The following is a 21581-nucleotide window of genomic DNA, read 5'->3' as shown; positions in this document are numbered from 1 at the left end:
TTTCACATGACCTTGACTCTTAGAGCCATAAAAGATTAAAAGTAAATTATGGTATTTCTGTATGGAATATAAATGATTTGAATAAGAAATATTGATTTACAAAATTGAGAAAACAGTTTAGACTCGAATGGAGATGAAAAGAAACTGCAGATGCTAGCTATCTAATCTGTGGCTACAACCATTCCAAGATATTCACTGAATTGTTCCTGCTCTGGCTCATGGCTCCAACAGAGTTTTGTCATTCTCAAGTAAGCAAATCCCATACTTGAACAATGCATAATACAAAGTTCAAAGTAAATTTGTTATCAAATATACGTATATGTCACCTTATACAAACTGGATTCATTCTCTTCGTGGGCATACTCAATAAATCTATAATAGAATAATAACCATACTAGAATCAGTGAAGGACTACACCAATTTGGGCATTCAATCTATGTGCAAAAGACAGTAAACTGTGCAAATATAAAAATAATAATATATAAATAAGCAATAAATATTTAGTAAATGAGATGAATAGTCCTTGAATTTGAGTCTATGCATTGTGGGAACATTTCAAAGATGGGACCATTGAAGTTGAATGAAATTAGCCCCTTTGGTTTCAAGAGCCTAATGGTTGAGAGGTTATAACTGTTCCTGAACCTGATGGTGTGAGTCCCAAGGCTCCTATACCCTTTTTATCTGATGGCAGCAGTGAAAAGGCATCATGTCTTGGATGGTGGGAGTCCCTGATGATGGATGCTGCTTTCCTGCAATAATGCTTCATGTAGATGTGCTCAGTAATGTGAACTGTGGAGGAATTTATGCATGGTGGACTGGGCTGTATCCACTACTTTTTGTAGGATTTTTCCATTCAGTGGAATTAATATTTCCATACCAGGCTATGATGCAGCTAGTCAATATACTCTCCACCACACATCAATAGAAATTTATCAAAGTTTTAGATACCGTACCAAATCTTCGCAAACTCCTAAGGACGATGTGTTTTCTGCCGTGTTGTCTTCGTAATTGCACTTACGTGCTGGGCTCAGGGCAGATCTTCTGACATAAATACACTGAGGAATCTAAGCTTGCTGACCCTGTCCACCTCTGATCCTCCGATGAGGACTGGTTCATGGATCTTTGGTTTCCTCCTCCTGAAGTCTATAACCAGCTTCCTGGTCTTGCTGACGTTGTGTAAGAGGTCGTTATTATGGCACCACTCAACCAGATTTTCAGTCTATGTGATATGTGACTAACATCTACACGTTTCAGTGTTTTCTCTGTTACTGGGTTCTATGCAGAGTCTGATGAAAGATTTAGGACTTGCTGGTGTACGGGGTCTTTCTTTTTTGTTAAATTTAAAATGGCTTCTTTTGTTATGTTATACTGAGGAATGCTAGAAAGTCTCTAACTAGACAGTTGCTTACCAGGGTGCAGGGTGCTACTAACCAATGAGTGGTCATGTATTGTTTTGTTTTCGGATACCATGCTGTATCATATGACTGTGGACGGGATTTTTGGTGGGGAGTCAGAGGAGAGACGGGGAGGACGGCGGACGTGCGGGGGTTTTTGGCGGGGAGTTGGAGGAGAGACGAGGAGGATGGTGGACGGGGTTTTTGGCGGGGAGTCGGAGGAGAGATGAGGAGGTCAGCAGACGTGCGGGGTTTTTGACGGGGATTCAGAGGAGAGACGGGGAGGACGGACGGGGTCTTGGGGGGGAGTCGGAGGAGAGTCGGGGAGGACGGTGGACGGGGTTTTCGGGGGGGAGTCGGAGGAGAGACGAGGAGGACGGCGGACGTGCAGGGGTTTTTGACAGGGAGTTAGAGGAGATTTGGGGAGGACGGTGTACATGCTGGGTTTTTGACGGGGAGTCGGAGGAGAGACAAGGAGGACGGTGGATGTGCGGGGGTTTTTGACGGGGAGCCAGTGGAGAGACGGGGAGGACAGTGGACGTGCGGGGGTTTTTGGTGGGGAGTCGGAGGGGAGACGAGGAGGCCGGTGGAGAGACGGGGAGTCGGAGGAGAGACGAGGAGGACGGTGGACAGGGGTTTTTGGCGGGGAGTCGGAGGAGAGACGGGGAGGACGGTGGATGGGGGTTTTTGGAGGGGAGTCGGAGGAGAGACGGGGAGGACGGCGGACGTGCGGGGGTTTTTGACAGGGAATCAGAGGAGAGATGGGGAGTCGGAGGAGAGACGAGGAGGATGGTGGAGAGACGGGGAGTCGGAGGAGAGACGGGGTTTTTGAGGGGGAGTCGGTGGAGAGACGGGGAGTCGGAGGAGAGACGAGGTTTTTGGCAGGGAGTCGGAGGAGAGACGGGGAGTCGGAGGAGAGACGAGGAGTCGGAGGGGAGACGGGGAGTCGGAGGAGAGACGGGGAGTCGGAGGAGAGACGAGGAGTCGGAGGGGAGACGAGGAGTCGGAGGAGAGATGGGGAGGACGGTGGACGGGGTTTTTGGGGGGTAGTCGGAGGAGAGACGGGGAGTCGGAGGAGAGACGAGGAGGACGGTTGAGAGACGGGAGATGGGGAGTTGGAGGAGAGATGAGGAGGACAGTGGACGTGCGGGGGTTTTTGGGGGGGAGTCGGAGGAGAGACGGGGAGGATGGCGGATGGCGGATGTGCGGAGAGGCTCCGGTCGATCACTCAGGGTGGTCCCGAACCGTGAGTCAACAGAATTCGGGTGGTCGTCCGGAATCGATTGAGCTCCAACGGTTGCGTGCGAAGAACTTGGACTTTGATAAGTGTTGGCGCCTTTTTTTCCCCATTACTTCCCTTTCTGTATCGAATTTATACTAATGTCATAGAATTAGTAATATCTATTAAGTGTATTTGTTAAAATTTACTGGGTGTGCTGGCTGATGATTGATGTTTGGGCTTGATTCGGGTGGCAACCGACCCTATGGGGACTGTTGAGGCAGGAGCTGGGTGGGATTTCCCCTAGACATATATGAGCCCCAATATAACGGAACGTTACACTGGGATTTCCCAGGAACCTGCCTCACTATGCCATTCATGCTTGATGTGGGAACAGCCACCATTAATCTGCATAAAGATATCAAAACAGAGTGACAAGAGGAGAAAGTAAATTTTAAGCTTTACTTTCCATTAACTCACTCACTGGAGGAATTAGCTTCTGTGCCATCTTCTATCAGGACAAAACCACCACTCCCATTCCATACTTATTCCCCAGTAATCATTACACTTATGCTTGACCACACGTTGATCAATTTTTTGATTCTTTTGACACTTACCTGCACTGGTGGAAAACCAGTTAACCTATCTACACACCTTTGGGATGTTAGTCATACTTTATTGATCCCAGGGGGAAATTGGTTTTTGTTTCAGTTGCACCATAAATAATAAGTAGTAATAGAACCATAAGTAGTTAAATAGTAATATGTAAATTATGCCAGTAAATTATGAAATATGTTCAGGACCAGCCTATCGGCTCAGGGTGTCTGACCCTCCAAGAGAGAAGTTGTAAAGTTTGATGGCCACAGGCAGGAATGACTTCCTATGACGCTCTGTGCTGCATCTCGGAGGAATGAGTCTCTGGCTGAATGTACTCCTGTGCCCACCCAGTACATTATGTGGTGGATGGGAGACATTGACCAAGGTGGCATGCAACTTAGACAGCATCCTTTTTTCAGACACCACCGTCAGAGAGTCCAGTTCCATCCCCACAACATCACTGGCCTTACAAATAAGTTTGTTGATTCTGTTGGTGTCTGCTACCCTCAGCCTGCTGCCCCAGCACACAACAGCAAACATGATAGCACTGGCCACCACAGATTCATAGAACATCCTCAGCATCTTCTGGCAGATGTTAAGGGACCTCATTCTCCTCAGGAAATAGAGACGGCTCTTACCCTTCTTGTAGACAGCTTCAGTGTTCTTTGACCAGTCCAGTTTATTGTCAATTCGTATCCCCAGGTATTTGTAATCCTCCACCATGGATTGTTGGAGGAAGTACCCGTGGGATCTAGGGAAACCTGTGGCGTCATGTGGCAAATCCCACACAGACAGCAGCCAAATTCAGGATCGAACCCAAGTCACTAAGTCTCTGATGTAGAAATGGTAGCTGCTGCACCAATTATTTCTTTATATTTGGACACATTTTAATCAGTTCTGTGTTTTAACAGCATTTTTAATTAGCTAAAACAATTTTAATTATTTTTAAATGAGTCTCAATTCCACCAGGGATTTCCAGGCATGTGGCTTCAGCAGTCTGCCAGTGAGACTGCCTTGTCAGATGCTTCCTGAGTAAAGAGGGTCAAATCAATTAGTAATGGTGAGTGAGGGAGGGTGGGTGTGGCATAGGGGCATTGTGCCTGAGGGATGAGTAAAAGAGACTTTGTGCATTATTGCTTCAGTAAAATGAAGGTCACACCAATTCTGACTCGTATTTTCTATATTCCTTGATGATTTTTTAACCCCTCCCATGCTAGGTTCATCTTACCCAAGCACCTGTCAAAGATTTGAACTCAAAGCTGTGGGTCAGATTATTCCTATGAGCCAGTTCCACTTGATGTAGGTGAGATACATCAGAGGCTACCATAGTTAGCGCCTGCCTGCTGGAACCTTAAAACATGAACCAGCGCTGCCCATGGTATGAATTCTCTGCTAACTTTATGTAAAGCTTATGAAACTCATTCTAATGATTTTGTTCCTTTCACCATTTCCACCAGATGCAACAAAATTCCACTCCCTGCTATATCTTTCCTCCTTCCCCCTTTCTGCCTTCTGCAGACACCACTTTCTCTGTGATTCTTTAATCTGCTTATCCCTCCCTGATCCAGATATGTACCCTTTCCCATTCCTCAAAGTCATCTTGATCTTCTTCCAAACTTTGATTTCCGTTAAAGGCTTGATCTTCCAGATGAAATTCACCTACTAAGATCTACTAAAATGTTTGCACTGTATATTTCAAACCAGACCTAATTTAGTTGTGCCTGCCAAATTCTGCAAAACAACTTGGAGCATGAATTGGCACTGCAAGATGAAACAGCACACTTGACATTGTGAAAAGGATGTCAAAATTTTGTAGAAAAGAATGGTTCATAAAATAGTATCATGGTAGACTACAGGATTCACATAAGTGCATATGCTATGAGCAGTGTACATTGATTGAGTCAAGAACTTCAGTTGAATTGTATTGACTGCAATATAAAAAACAACTGACTTCAGCATCACAGTGGGATCTCGGACACCCTACAAAGAATGTGTGCAAACACCTCCGGTCTAAAATGTTGCTGATACTAATAAATATTGCTTTTGTGGTTTGGGATCTGATCTAATGGAGAATTTGCATGAGTAACAGATTGAAGTTTTAATTTGTTAACCCTATTTCATGCTTTAATTTAATGCTGGTGCTACACAGGTGATGCATTTCTAATGCAAGCATTCTGAATTTATGAGAACCCCTGTATTAATAGCTTCTGTATTCCAATATATTTGACATCTTCTCAGCTTGTTACCATGTACTTGTGATACTCTCAGAATCACATCACAGAATGGTTGTAGTATAAAGAAACCACTTGGGTTGTCAACTCTAAACTAGCTCAGATTTAGCAATCTCATCAGTTCCATTCCCCTGCCCTCTCGGATGGCCCTGAAAGATTTTTTTTCTTTTCAAATACTGATCCAACTTCTATTTGATAAATCTGCCTCCACCATTGTGTCCTGGCAGTGCATTCAAAATCCGATCTACTTAATATAAAAAAAAAGCCCCACTTCCCTTTTCATTCTTTAGTTCTCTCCATCCACTCTTTAAAGGTATGTGCCCTGTCCTGGGGAAAAAAGGATCATGCACATTTATCATATCTATGCCCCTCATGATTCTATATACTTCTTTAATATTACCTGTCATACTTCTACGCTGCAATAAGTGAAGTCCTAGCCTGATCAACCTTTCTCTGTAACTCAGTCTCTCAAGTTCCAGCAATGTCCTAGGGTGGCTTAGTAGCATAGCGGTTAGCATGAAGCTATTACAAGTCCAGGTGGTTTGGAGTTCAATTCTGGTGATCTGTCTGTGACTGCATGGGTTTCTTCTGGGTGATCCGCTTCCTCCCATAGTCCAAGGGTTAATTGTAAGTTGTCATGGAAAATAACAACACAGGAACAGGCCCTTCAGCCCATCTAGTCCATGCCAAACTATTTAAACTGCCTTCTTCCATCAAACTGCACCGGGATCATAGCCCTCCATCCTCTTACCAATCATATACCTATCCAAACTTCTCTTAAGCATTGAAATTAAGTTTGCATGTACCACTTGTGTTGGCAACTCATTTCACACTCTCATGACCCACTGAGTGAAGAAGTTTCACCTCATGTTCCCCTTAAACTTTTCACCTTTCACCCTTAATCCATAACCTTGGGTTGCAGTCCCACCCAAACTCGGTGGAAAGAGCCTGCTTGTACTTGCCTGATCTATTCCTCATAATTTTGGATACGTCTGTCCAATCTCTTTTCAATTTACTACACTCCAAGGAATAAAGTCATAACCTATTCAATCTTTCCTGATACCTCAAGTCTTCCAGACCAGCAACATCCTTGTAAATTTCCTTTGCACTCTTTCAACTTATTTACATCTTTCCTGTAGGTAAATAACTGAAACTGCACACAATACTCCAAATTAGGCCTCACCAATGTCTTATACAACTTCAACATAACATCCTATCTCATGTCCTCAATACTTTGATTTTTGAAGGCCAATGTGCCAAAAGCTTTCCTTATGATCCCATTTACCTGTAACACAACTTGCAATGAATTAAGGATCGGTGTTCCCAAATCCCTTTGTTCGACTACATTTCTGAGTGCCCTACCATTCATTCTGTAAGACCTACCCTGGTTGGTCCTACCGAAATGCAGTACCTCACACTTGTTTGCATTAAGTGCATCAAATTGTCCTGTGATTAGGTTAGGGTTAAATAGGCGGTTTCTGGCCAGTGAAGTTGGGTTGGAAGGACCTGTTCCATGTGGTATCACTAAATAAAGTAAACTAAAATAAAATAAAATAAAATCTCCTCTGCACTCTTTCCAGCCTAATGACATCTTTCCTATTAACAGAGTGACCAAAATGGAACACAAAATTTCAAATCCAGCCTTACTAACTTCTTGTCCAACTGCAACATAACATCCCAATTTCTAAACTCAGCACCCTGACTGATGAAGGTTGCCTTCTTCTCCACCTTGTCTACCTGTGATGCCACTTTCAGGGAAGCACGCACTTGTAATCCTTGGTCCCTCAGATCTACAACACTTCCCAGATGCCTACCCTGATTTGTCTTCCTAAAATGCAACACCTCACACATAGCCAAATTCAACTCCATTTGCCATTCATTGGCCCACTTACCCAGCTGATCACTATCCCATATCTTTTCTGTTTACTACACCAACAGTTTCAGTGTCATTTGCAAACCTATTAACCATGTTTGCATGTTTGGGGAACAAGACTGGCCATGTTCTCTAGTCTGGAAAAACAACATTTCACCACCACCCCTTGCTTCTTACCATCAAGCCAATTGTGTATCCAATTATCTGACTCTCCCAGGATCCCATGCAATCTAATCCTCCCCAGCAACCTATCATGTGGACCCTTATTTAAAGCTATACTGAAGTCAGATACAGCCTTCATACAGATGTAAACCAATAAAATGATAGTATAGCAGTTAGTGCAATGTTATTACTGCTCCGGGCTTTTCAGAGTTCAGTTCTAGCACTGTCTGTAAGGACATTGTGTGTTCTCTCAGTGAAACTGGTTTTCTTCAGGTGCTCTGGTTTCCTCCCACAGTCCAAAGACACACCAATTAGTAAGTTTGTTTTACTGTCAGTTCAGCCGCTGGTGTTTAGGGCATCAGTGAAGCTCCTCCATCTCTGTCTGCCAATACCGTGGCAAACAAATATGGAAAGGTTCATTATTGCTGTTTTTGTAACAATTTTTTAAACCTGCCGGGGTTGTTACCCCTGAGCTGAACCCCTGGAACCTGGAAGACAAATGGACCACTCTTATTCTGGCTTCTACCCTTTGACTAGTTTGGCATGGGTGACCCTACCAAGGGCCAAAGCATAAAGCCCTGACTCCAACCAACATAGCCCTCTGGGTCACTGAGGCATGCAGGAACCCAAAACCTATGACAAGGTTATAGTCCTCTTGCAGGAGTTGGTTAATAGGAGCTGGTAAATTGTCCTGATTAAGCTAGGGTTAAATAGATTGGTTGCTAGGTGGTACAGCTCGTTGGGCCAGAAGGACCTATTTCATGCTGTATCTCTAAATAAATAAATAAAATAAGGTCCAGAACTGAGATACCCTTGCAGAATTCAGCATGAGCATCAGTATCAGAAAGTAAGTAGCACTTCATCTATTGATGACAACGCATTCTATTTTTGATGATTGAGAAAAGACTGATGCAGCAATAAATTTAAAAAAATGTTTTGTGGATCTGATACACCAATATAACTGATGCACATTGGTGGATAATTGTACTTTAATCTGCAGCTAGTTTTGACTGAAGCACTATTCATTGAGATTCCAATATTGTCATCTCTGCTATTTTTTGTTAACACCTACGGCGAATCAAATGGGCTGAAGATTAGCTGCTGTGATAGTGGAGACTTAAAGATTGTGGTAGGCATTACTGAGCATCAGACATCCAATAGACTGCCTGCAGTTACTATTCTGAGATTGTAGCCGCAGCAGGTGCATGAATCAGTGATAACACACTTGGTGAAATACAAACATCTTAAACATTAGCCAGTACCATTATCCATATTAGAGAACTACCTAAATCATGTTTGCTGATAAAGCTTCCTCCTGGAAGCCCTTCTGCCTCTCCACCCCTTCCCTTTCTGGCTGTTTATACTGCTTTTTTATGCCCATTCAGCCAGCCAAGTTCAATGTTCAGAGGATGATTGACTGGTCCTCAACCTGGGAACAAGTGCCTTTGTAAAAGTTCTAAATCAGAAGGAAAACACTACTATCAGGAACATGAAGAGTTAATCAAAATATAAAGTACAAAGTTACCTCCTACCTCCTACCTCCTACCTCCTACCTCCACCTCGTAGTTGGATGGCTGGTTGATGAAAAATCAGATGAAACATCAAGTTAGGTGATTATATATTTTGCTTTTCAGCTCTGGGATTAGATAGTTAGATTTTTATCAATCTATTTTGTCGCTGCATGTTTTGGACTGAAACTGACCCAGAGTGGCTATAATGAGTAAAACAGAATGATGAGATCATGTGACAGACACCGCAGTGTAAACTTAAGTGATAACTAGGTCCACTCCCAAGTTGAGAGGGGATCAAAAAGGAAAAGAGGGAAAGCGAGGTCTGCAAATGTAAACAGAAAATTAAGAAGTGGAGCTGATCAGAGACCAAAGAGAAAATCCTGTCATGGAGTTAGGGGGCATAGTTGTAGTAATAATTGATTGCTGGAGTCTCAACAAAGGGAGATTTAGACAATTCTAAATGAAATAAAAATGGCGTAGGTGGGATACATCCTCAGCTTCTGTGGGAAGTAAGAAAAATGCACTGGCCCAGCCAGTATCACCAGAGCACAAACAAATTCATGGCTGTGGTCTAAGAAGTGAAAACATTAACTATTTTTTAATATTGTCTGCATCTCTAAAATATATTTTAAAAATCATAATATATTAGTTTTGTGGTAGTCATCTATCCAAGTTATAATTCATCCACCACTGCAAACTGAAAGATGGCTTGGATCCACTCAGCTGCCAACTGTGCTACCTAATGTTACTCTGAATTTTGTACCACATTAGAATCTGGGCTGGTAGCAACTGTGCCAATGATGCACTGAAGCATTGTTTAGATTGTGGAATCTTACAAGAAATCATTCAAAATCATCTCCTAACTGAAGTCCAACTCACATTTAAAAGGGCAGTTGAAATTACTGTATCAATGGAAACAGCCAACAGAGGTGCAATTGAGTTACAGTCAGGAATGAAAATGAACGTGAACAAAATTACAACATCTAGTCAGAAATCTGTCTGGACAAACAAATTGTGTTACCATTGTGGCTTTGGCTCATATAAACCAGTCAAAAGCAGGCTTAAAGGTGAAACTTGCAGAAAATGCAACAAAGTAGAACACAAACAAAGAGGATGTTGGGCAGCCAAAGTAAATGCTCTGCACAGGGAAGAGAAATAGATAAGAAATCATATTGCAGTTTCAAAAGTGGATATTAGTGCAGTAATATGTATGCTGTTGATGAAAAATCTGATACTAATGAGAGTGACAAAGGACTGAGTGAGCCTTGAGATTTCCTATGTGAAAACTGACAAGAGACAGGCAATATGGGGTATACCAGAAGCGAACGGTAAATTAATTAAAATGAAATTGGACACTGGCTCAGCTGTTTCAGTCATTCAGCAAAATGAGTTTGAGCAGCAATCCAAAGATACTAAACTGAAGCCTGCAGATATCCAACTGATAAATTACCCTGGAGAAACTATAATTACTGAGGGAATGATACCCGTAACAGTGAAACACAACTATCAACAAGCCATACTGGGCTTGTATGTGGTAAAGCAGAAGGGCCATCATTGTGGGGTCATGAATGGCTGAGACAACTACAGCCTGACTGGAGATCCATCCACCATTTGCTTGTCACATCCCCTGCAATAGTCAATTGAGAGCAAATTAGGAAAAGCACTGGATGATGCCACAGCAGTGTTCATGGATGGCACTGGAACACTTGAACATATCAAGGGTAAGATGGTGTTAAATAAAAATGCCACAACTGAGTTTTACAAAGCCTGCCAGGTTCCTTATACGATCTATGATAAAGTAGCTGGTAAACTAGATGGCATGGAAGCTGAAAGAACTCTTTCCAAGGTTGAGTGGAGCACATGGGCAATACCAGTGGCCTCAGTAGCTATGAAGAATGGGTCTGAGGTGATTTTAAGGTCACTAACAATCCAGGACTGAAAGAAGATCACTACCCTCAGCCCAGGAAAAGGGATATTTTTGTAAACCTTCCTGGAGGAAAACACTTCAGCAAAGTGGACTGAGCTGAGGTTTACCTACAGATGGAGATGGAAGAAGAGTCAAAGATGTCTCTCACCATAAGCACTCACAAAGGGCTTTATCACCATAATAAGCTTAATTTTGGAGTGGCATCTGCACCTGCACTCTGGCAGAAAGCTATGGACCAGGTGCTGAAAGGCTGCCCAGGTGTTCAGTATTACCTGGATAACATCATTGTTACCAGTAAGGATTATAAGGAACAGCTCCAAATCTCAGTGTTGAAAAGATTCGAAGATTATGGGCTCAGAGCATAATGCAATGGGTGTGAATTATTTAAACCAAGCATCCCTTAATGTGGTTACACCATTGATTCACAAGTTTTAAGAAAATTCAAGCAGTGTGAATCCCACAAGGCCAAAGGATGTATTCTAGTTGTGGCCCTTTTGAGGATATGCCAATTACTATAACAGTTTCCTGCCAAACATGGCTACTGTGCTCCACCACTTGAACTTATTACTACAGATTGGAAAGAAGTGGCAATGGACAAAGTACTGTGAGGTGGATTTCAAAAAGGCAAAGGAAATAATGAAATCAGACAATGTATAGTCAACATCATCAGTGAAGCCTGGTTGTGGCAGCTCAACTTATGGTATAGGTTCAGTCATATCGCATATAATGAGTGATGGAAATGATCATCCCATAGCCCAAGCACCACATTCCCTTACCACTACAGAGAAGATTTGTGTGCAGGTTGACCGAAAGGCCTTGAGTCTGGTTTGTGGTGTAAAACATTTCAGCCGGTACTTGCATGGGAGAGTCTTTACGCTCATTACTGACCATCAACCACTAGTGCCCAGAGGGGTGCTCCACAAACAGCAGCGGCACGAATGCAGAGACGGGCTCTGTTTCTTAGAGGACACAATTACAAAATCAAATTTAGAAGGAGAACTAATTATGGAACTGTTTATGGACTGTCCTTGTTTATCCTTGGGAAAGGAAATGCCTATCAACACTCTATTGTACGTATTCTTTCCAATGCAAATCGGACGTTTCCCTGTTCTGGCAGAAATGATCCAAAGGGAAACTAGAAAAGACCCTACTCTCTCTCAGGTCTACATGGCCACTCAAAATGGCTGGCATGTGCAGCAGATATTCCAGTTCCCCCATTTTTACCAGTGGCAGGATGAACTTGCCGTTGAAGGAATTTGCTTTATGTGGAGATTGAGAGTTGTTAAGTGCTAAAGTGTTGGAGGAGCTATATGCCAGTCATCTAGGCATGGTCAAAATTAAAGCTTTGGTTGGGAGCTTTGCCTGGTGGCTTGGGATAGAGCAGCAGATCGAGCAGCTTGCCATGCACTTTTCAGAATGCCAACCTGTCCAGAAGATGCAAATTGCAGGGTACCTCTCCATCCCTGAGAATGGCCTACATTATTCTGGCAGAGGATTCATGTGGATTTTGCCAGACCATTCATGGGCAAACACTTTCTGGTAGCAGTGGATGCAGCTGCAAAGTGGCCAAAAGTGTTTCCAATAATCTCCACTACAGCCTCACACACTGTTGGTGTGTTGAGAAGCCTCTACTCAAGCACTGGTGTTCCAGAACAACTAGTCAGTCACAACGGACCACAGTTTATTGCAGAGCAGTTTCAGTCATTCCTGAAAATGAATGGAATAAGATGGTACCACTCAGAACACGCTACAGTAACATTGAATCAGAAGTTCGCCAATTTCCTCCTTGCATATGGCAATGCAGTACACTCCACAACCAACAACTCACCAGCTATGCTGATCCTAGGTTGTCCCTCGTACTCACGCTCTGATCTCCTCAAACCCAATCTCAGAAGGAGTATGCAGGACAAACAGCTGAGCAAACTTGAGGGCTCCTCAAACAAGGACATTCAATGTTTCACTCCTGGACAAGCAGTCCTGGCAAGGGACTACAGAAGTGATCAAAAATGAGTATTACAGAACGGGACCACTCTCCTACACTGTGGAGATTGTGTCTGATATTATCTGGAGACGGCACATCAATCATTTGAAGAGAACAGAGTCAATTGTTGGAGAAGAAAGATGCCCAGAGCTGTCATAACCACTTCCTAGAATTAACTCCAACAACTACATGCTCTCTCTCTCACTCTCTCACTCTCTCACTCTCTCACTCTCTCACTCTCTCACTCTCTCACTCTCTCACTCTCTCACTCTCTCTCTCACTCTCTCACTCTCACTCTCGTAGATAAACTAACTGGAAAATTGCAAATGTCACTCCACTGCTAAAGAAGTGAGTGAGGCAGAAGAAGGGAAATTTTAGGCCAGTTAGTCTGACCTTAGTGGTTGGGAAGATGTTGGAGTTGATTATTAAGTATAAGGTCTCAGGATACTTGGAGGTATATGATAAAATCGGCCATAGTCAGCATGGTTTCCTCAGGGGAAAAATCTTGCCTGACAAATCTGTTGGAATTCTTTGAAGAAATAACTAGCAGAATAGACAAAGGAGAATCAGTTGATGTTGTGTACTTGGATTTTCAGAAGGCCTTTGACAAGGTGCCACACATCAGGCTGTTTAACAAGCTATGATCCCATGGTATTACAGGAAAGATCCTAGCATGGATAAAGCAATGACTGCAGAGGCAGGCAGCAGAGTGGGAGTAAAGGGAGCCTTTTCTGGTTGGCTGCTGGTAACTAGTGGTGATCCAAAATGGTCTGCGTTGGGACTAACACTTTTAACATTTTGTGTCAATGATTTGGATGATGGAATTGGTGGTTTTGTTGCAAAGTTTGCAGATGATATGAAGATAGGTTGGAGGAGCAGGTAGTATTGAGGAAGTAGAGACGGTACAGAAAGACTTAGACAGATTAGGAGAATGGGCAAAGAAATAGCAGATAGAATACAGTGTCGGGAAGTGTCTGGTCATGCACTTTGGTAGAAGAAATGAAAGGGTTGGCTATTTTCTAAATGGACAGAAAGTGCAAAAAACTGAGGTGCAAAGGGATTTGGTCAGCCTTGTGCAGGATCCCCTGAGGGTTAATTTGCAGTCTGAGTCTGTGGTGAGGAAGGCAAATGCAATGTTAGCATTCATTTCAAAAGGACTAGCAAGGATTTATTGTTGAGAATTTATAAAGCGCTGGTGAGTCCTCAGTTGGAGTATTGTGAGCAGTTTTGGGCCCCTTATCTTAGAAAGGATGTGCTGAAACTGGAGAGGGTTCAAAGGAAGTTCACAAAAATGATTCCACGATTGAATGGCTTGTCATATGAAGAGCGTTTGATGGCTCTGGGCCCGTATTCACTATAATTCAGAAGAATGAGGGGTGAACTCATTGAAACCGATGGAATGATGAAAGGCCTTGATAGAGTGGATGTGGAGAGGATGTTTCCTGTGGTGGGAGAATCTAAGACTAGAGGACACAGCCTTAGAATAGAGGGGTGCCCTTTTAGAATGGAGATGAGGAGGAATTTCTTTAGAAGTTAGAAGTAAAATGAAACTAAGACGTGCATCTCCCAGCCCCATGTTTTTCTTTCAATTAGTGGAGTTACAAAAAAATGCAACAGCAGACATAATCTTTTGGGTGATATATATGGCTGACATGCCGCACAGCTGCCTCTCGGCACAGACTGTGTGTTGTGGAATTTTAGATTTGAAGTAGTGCATGTCACGCTGAAGTGTATGGTTGTAAGGTATTGGCTCTGAATGATTCTGGATAGCTCTGTGATAGGTGTATGACCATTTGAATGTTGGCTGAGGTTTGTGCTGCAATTGGTTGGTTGTGGCATTCAGTAGCCTTTACCACGACTGACAAATCATTTGTGCAACAGCTGCAGCTCCTGAGGCATTGACTCCTGATTATCTGCTTTCCCCACTTTCTGATTTCTCTCAGTGGAGTTTTAGCTGGGACCTGTTTTCTGAACTGGCAAGAGCCATTTTAGAATCATAGTGCTCTTGTGACATAGGAGCATGCTGAGTGTTCAATAAGCAGAGCAATCCTGCCTGTTCCGTTTCCTGTCTGAGGAGGGGCATCAGGGGCAGGCTTTTCCACGCAGAGGGTGTAAGTATCTGGGATAAGCTGCCAGAGAAAGTTGTTGGGCAGAGTACAGTTGCAAAGATTAAAAGGCATTCGGACAAGTATATGGATTAGAAAGGTTTAGAAGGACGTGGACTAAAAGTAGGCTATTGGGACTAGCTTAAGTAGAAAGTACATCATGGTCTGAATGTGCAAGCTGGGCCACAGGGCCTTTTTCTGTTCTGTGTAACTCCATAAATCTATTTCCTTCACTTTCTCCACAGGCCTACAAATTATAATTGCTCTTGATCATGTTAAATTTGTTTTTGAAGGTGATACTTAGTTCTGACATGCATCCAGGCATTGTATTCCTGATCCTAACTACTCTGTTTTTTAAAGGCTTTCCTCACAAATTCGTTGATCATTTTACTCAAAATTAGTTATCTTCAAATTCCAGTCCTTGACTAGCCTTTGTTTACTTCTCCCTAATAATCTCTCCAAATCAGTCATAATCTCTTAAAATCTCTCTTCAAATCTCTTTCCTCGAAGGAGAACAATCAGCTCCTCATGTCTAAATTTTATAGCTGAAATCCCTCATGTCAGAAGCCAACTAGTAAATCCCTTCTACTCAAGGACCAAAACATTCCTTCTAAAATTTGGCAATCAGAAGTAATAAAACAGTTCATTTGGGTCCTAATCAGTGTTCTTTCTCTTACTTGTGAATTCTTAGAAACCCCATATGCTTTTCTAACTATTCCCTCATTGCAGCCTATCACTTTAGATGATTTATAACATTTATATGCAGATCGCTCTGGGATGTGCCATTTAATATAATTCTTCTTTTTAAATTTGTCTATTCTGTCAATCTGGATCCTCTTGGAATCTATGACCATCCTTTTCACTGTTTTATCACACTTCTGAACTTCGTTGCATCAGGCTACATTAAGCAAAAACCCAAATGCTTTTTGACGTTCTTCACTACTTAATGCTTACAATCCCTAGTCACCAGGGATAGTCCCATCAAAATCTGAACTAAGCATTCAAATCATTACTTGTCAAGTTGTTTTCTTTAAAAGCTATCAGCTTTGCAAATGTTGTGCCTCCTAATAAGAGGTTTCTGCTTTGAATTCCATTCCAAAGTTTCAGTGCATTATTTATGCTGACAGTTGAGTACAGTACTAATGAAATGTTTCATGATTGAATTTTTTGAACAATTAGTTCCATTAAAATGAACAGTTTTCTTCTTCTCCACAATCTCTTACACCACAATACAACAGGATGTGTTTGCTCCATCCAACAGGCTGTGAATTGCCAGCAGAGTTCGTTAGCTCCCAATTCCAGGAGCTCTGGGCATGTCACAGATTTTTTTCTAGTTTTGGCATTGAATGGTCTTGTTATCCAAAGACATCTGGATTCTAATTCTCTTTCCCCAAACTCAGGCTTCAAGTTAGCAATTAAGTGTCTCATTATGGACCAAATGAGAATCATCCAGAACAACTAACCACTTTTCACAAAACTTAGGCTTGAGTTTGATTTCATCACCCATATACAGTATGTCCTATTTATAAATTGCTTTTTGTAATCAGTCCTCCATCCATAATGGTGATTCAGATTTCAGTCCTTCAGTTTCTTGGCTGTACGAGTTTGACCTCTTTCTACCAAACCCCTTTCCCTCTCATACATTACCTTTTATTTTATTTGTTTTCTGTTTCAAAGCTCTTAAAATTTTCATTGAGACACACAGTATATAAAGATGTGTTAATATGTGAAAGTTGCTATTTGGGACAGAATGCTTATTATTCACAAAACAGAAACAACATTTGTTTAAAATAAGTTATTTTATTTATTATTGGTTAATGTTTATTTTATGTTGTTCTTGTACTATATATCTTCCTAATGTCCATGTTTAGGACAACATATGAATAATTGTGAACACTCTTTCCATGGTGTTTGAAAAGTAGTGATTTTTGTTTTTTGTAAGTTAACTTATAAAGATTTTTAGAGTTATGTTTTCCCCTAGGAGATACCCTCTTCTCATTACTACCATCAGGAAGGATGTAGGGGAACCTAAAGACCCACCATCAACAATTCAGAAACAACTTCATATTTCTGAATGGTCCATGAACACTACCTCGTTATTCCTTACCTTTTTCACTATTCATTTACTTTGTCATTTATAATAAATTTACGTCTCTGCTACCACAAAGCAAACACATTTCACATCATTTAAGAGTGTGGCGATAAACCTGATTCTAATTCTGATTTTCCTTCAGGTCAGTGAATGTTCCTGCAGTAGATACAGACCTCGGGCAGTCTCATTTCAAATAGAGGGCACATGAGGAGAATTTAAATAATTAAAGGCAATGTTTTCATTGTCGAACAAGGTAGCAATATAATGCTTCCAACAGATGTCCCTTCCAGGAAGATCAGAAAAACAGCTGAACACCACTTAGGAGAAATGCATCACCAGCATAAAGGTTATTTAAATGATGCGAAAGGACAGGAGAACTGCATACTGAGGAAGTGGAAAGTAACCTCTTAAAGGAACATATCAATTCAGATCTAATAAATAAATTCAAACCACTTCATTGTGTCATTAGTACGTAGGTACTAAATAATGCTGTCAATATAGTGCCAAAATATCCCTACCCCAAAAAATTGCCAAAAAAAAAAATTATGGTCATTTCTTGTACTTTCAGACACACTGAACAACATATAAAAAGTTGGACAGAAACAGAGCATGGGAAAGTAAAAGAATCTGACGTTTATAAAAATGGCCACCAATGAAAAGAATCAGACCCATACCTGTCTTATTTTGCCGTACTTTACCGTTTCTAACAATGGTAATGCCATAATTGTGGTATAAATTGTGAATGGGAATACCCTCAGGGTGTGTTTTAGCACCAGAACTATGAACTATTATTTCATGATGTCACACTGTGGGTCAACTACCAGCACATGGTAGGGATTGCTGGGGCACTTGTTGTGGCTGATCGAATGGGGTCATGGGAGATGCATCTCGGTGTCATCTCAGCTTGCTTGCCGATATTTGCGGCCGCTGGCCATCTCGTCTCTATCTCCAGAAGATGCATGCATTGGAGGATGACAACCCTGAGGTTCATCAGAAGTTCCATTCTGGGTTCCGCGTAATCAGACGCAGCAGCTAATACTGGGCTGGCCTTGGCTCTGATCTTGTGATAGAACAGACGCTAAAGCGCTCACCAAAAAGCCACGGGGGCCTAACGCGGGGAAGTGGGATGTCAAAGCACCAGAGAGCAGTTTGGACTATGTCTTCCACTCTTACAACCTTGCCATGCAAGAACTGACCGCGAATAGTTACACAACAGGTGAACAACATAAGCAGTTGTCCACCTCCAGTGTGAGTAGAGATGAGGCTAACCTTGAAAAAGTTGTAGCAAAACTGGACTGTTTCACGCCATTTTCGGATGATAAATCACTGCACAATCATCATCACGGGTTTATGCAAATGAGGATGTCAATGTACATGACCTGTCCACAATAGGAAATGACATAATTAGGAAGATGGACGGACACTCTGTTTTCTCATATTCACACAAAAGGAGTTTGAAGGTCAAGACACTGGCATCCAGCAGGGCAGGCAAAGTTGCTGAAGACCATACCATAGATCCAGCATTGTTATTCCAGAGGTTCCTAGTTGTGTCAGACATGTGATCTCCAGCTAGATGAAGTGATGAACTATGAACTCTGTCCATAACCGATGTCTTTGCTTGAAGCAAAGAACATCTTGCGCCAGCCGGATAAGCCACAACTGGCAGAAGCGGTAAAGAACTTCGTCAACCCCAAATCGGACAATGCTGTCACACAGATGGTCCCAGTGACAGATCACTATGTTCTAGATGGGGGATCACTTCTGCACCGCTTAAAATGGACGGAGGGGTGCACGTACAGTTCAATTTCAGATGACTACGCCTCATTCACTGTCAAACACTATGCCAGGGCCACTGTAGTGTTTGATGGTTATGGGGTTGGGCCAAGCATAAAGGACTGTACTCATCAGTGTCGAAGTAGAAATTTGAATGTGAACAAGGTGGACGTTACAGGGGCGACTAAATTTGTTGGAAAAAAGGAGGACTTGTCGAATGAGGCAAACAAGCAAATAATTATCCAGCTCATCATGGAATGTTTGTGACAGAGAGGCTGCGAAGTGATTCAAGCTGAAGGAGATGCCGACATTGAGATTGTAAAAGCAGCTGTCACAATGTCTGCTTTCAAATCTACCACCCTCGTTGGAGAAGACACAGATCTCCTCGTACTCTTGCTCTACCATATAGTGGTAACAAACTGCACTGAGCTCTATTTCCCCTCAGACAAGGCAAGATCAAATGCCTGTAATATCAAGGTCCTTAAGCAGATACTCGGAGAAGCAGCTTGTAATGATCTATTGTCTCTCCATGCCTTTACCAGATGTGACTCAACGTCCAGAGGATTTGGGATCAGAAAGACGTCGGAGTTACAAAGAATCATCAAGAAAGAAAAGGGAATCAGAGACTGTTCAAAAGCGTTCTGTTCACCAAAGTGAAGTCAGGATGTTGTGGAAAGCAATAGCTGTAGGACAATGGTGGCATTGTTCAATAGAAATCAGAACGACTCCTTGGCACCTATCAGATACAATATGCTCTGCAAGAAAGTTGCAAGAGCTAAGATGTTCGTCAAGCCTGAAAGACTGCCACCAACCACCTCGGCCTGTAAATTTCATTCCCTAGAGACTTACTATCAGGTTATGGAGTGGATGGACTGTAGTGATGAAATGGAGCCGTCTGAGTGGGGATGGAGGGTAGAAGGGGAAAAACTCGTTCCAGTGATGGCAGACAAAAGGCCTACTCCAGAGGTACTTATTCAGATGATTCACTGCAACTGTTCGAGAGGGCGCAATACGCGAAAATGTACCTGAAGAAAGCATGGGCTGGAATGCACCAGTGCATGTGGGCATTGCCAAGATGGCAACAGTGACAATATGACAAATGAGCCAGGGATAGAAGAGGATGATGAACAAGACTGCATCTGAGAAGCCATAAGGTGGCATATTATGTGTCATGATGTCAGTACTTAGTACCAGAGTTGTCCCTTGATGTGTCATGATGTCAGTACAAATGTAACTTTCATTCCAGGAACTACTGTTATTTGAAAAGCATTGGAGAAAATAGTATTCATTAAAACATCAGGTTTAAAAAACTTACAATTTGATGGTTATCAATAAGATTTTTGACATCTTTCTGCTGGTGGACCATCTTGTCTTTTGATGTCATTTTTGGAGACTTCCTCATGTGTCAAAATTGTCCAACTTTTGAAATGTTGTTCTCCACATTGAAATGATAAAACATTTTTTTGCAATTTTTTTGGGGGTTAGGTGGTATATTGACCCGTCTAAAATACTTAGCAAATAAATGGAAAACCTTTTCGATTAATATTGCAAAACAACAGCTTGTGCTGTTTAATGTAGCTCATTTTTAACACTTTGTGGAAAAACTGATGATCAAAATATGTTACCATGCCACAGAAAATATTAGAGTAGATGCTGAAAATCCTGATCAAAGGGATTCAAAGGTGTGCTTGAATAGAAGAAAGAGGTGGTTGGAAGGAAGAGTGTCTGGCATCCTAAAGCAGATGAAAAAACAGCTGTGAAAGCGTAGTTAAAATTGTGAATGCTCCAGAGCTCAGAATTGCAATGATACAGATATTCCAGAGTATAGTAGTGCTGAAGAAGATTTCAGAATTAGAAGTGAGTGCGTGGAGATCTTACGGGGAGAAAATGAGTTTCAAAGGCAGGGTGTGTTGTCCTTAAGGCATTTTATTTAACTTTATTAAACTTCTATTTTAAATAATTTGTTTGTAATTATTTTCTAGTTAAAGTTAAAGGTTGATAACTACATTACGGTTTAACAAAAGGTAAAATTTATTGTCTATGGTATATCGCGGCACGTGATAATGTCACTTCTGGTTTTGCCTCGTCTTGTGGGTAACTTCTGGTTCGTAGAAAACAAGGGAAGTGAGGCTGACGCATGCAGCATGATTGTGAAAGACTCCATTTCTATCCACAAAGAAACATCAGAGGCAATGCCTTTTCACCATACGATGTTAATGAGGAAGAGTGAACAGTAAACGATTAACCTTACTACAACTCTGTCTTCATTGGCTCCGGTTCAACTTGGTGTTTAGTCAGAGTTTCAACACACTGCACAAGAACACTATAAAGGGAGAATAGACTAATGGTAGAACAAGGACAGCAGAATTTTGGAAGACGTCAGGAATGAGGCAGTCTGTTAAAGAATGCAGTGGACTTATCAAGTCTGAAAATAATAAAGGCATGGTTGAGAGTTTTAGCAGGTGAGAAGGGAAGTAATTGGGTGGTCATGGTTTAGGAATAGATGTGAGAGAGACTGAACAGACAGGAGGTTCTGTCAGCCTGACAGAGATAACTGCAAGGTGTGTTTCCTCCCTGGTGGCAGGGTACGGGATGTCTCGGATCGGGTGCAAGAGTATTCTGAAGGGAGAGGGTGAACAGCCAGAAGTCTTGGTATATGTTGGTACCAATAACATAGATAAAATAAGGGAGGAGGTCCTGAAGAGACAATTCAGGA

At 42.1% G+C, this 21581-nt stretch overlaps 1 protein-coding gene across 3 annotated transcripts in view; it reads left to right on the top strand.

The window, feature by feature from the left end:
- gabbr2 (gamma-aminobutyric acid (GABA) B receptor, 2) overlaps positions 1 to 21581 on the top strand; it is a 1055299-nt gene that overhangs the window by 596574 nt on the left and 437144 nt on the right. Inside the window, exon 1 of one of the 3 annotated variants that reach the window (XM_072253442.1) lies at positions 4535 to 4588. The exons of the other annotated variants lie outside the window; for them this stretch is intronic. Within the exon in view, the coding sequence (XP_072109543.1) occupies positions 4586 to 4588 (3 nt within the window). The 5' untranslated portion in view covers positions 4535 to 4585. Of the gene's footprint in view, positions 1 to 4534; positions 4589 to 21581 lie in introns of those variants that run through there. 3 annotated transcript variants of the gene reach the window in all.

This window comes from Mobula birostris, chromosome 3 (assembly GCF_030028105.1).
Source record: "Mobula birostris isolate sMobBir1 chromosome 3, sMobBir1.hap1, whole genome shotgun sequence".
Taxonomy (NCBI): Eukaryota; Metazoa; Chordata; class Chondrichthyes; order Myliobatiformes; family Myliobatidae; genus Mobula; species Mobula birostris.
This window is presented reverse-complemented; position numbering and strand designations above follow the sequence as displayed.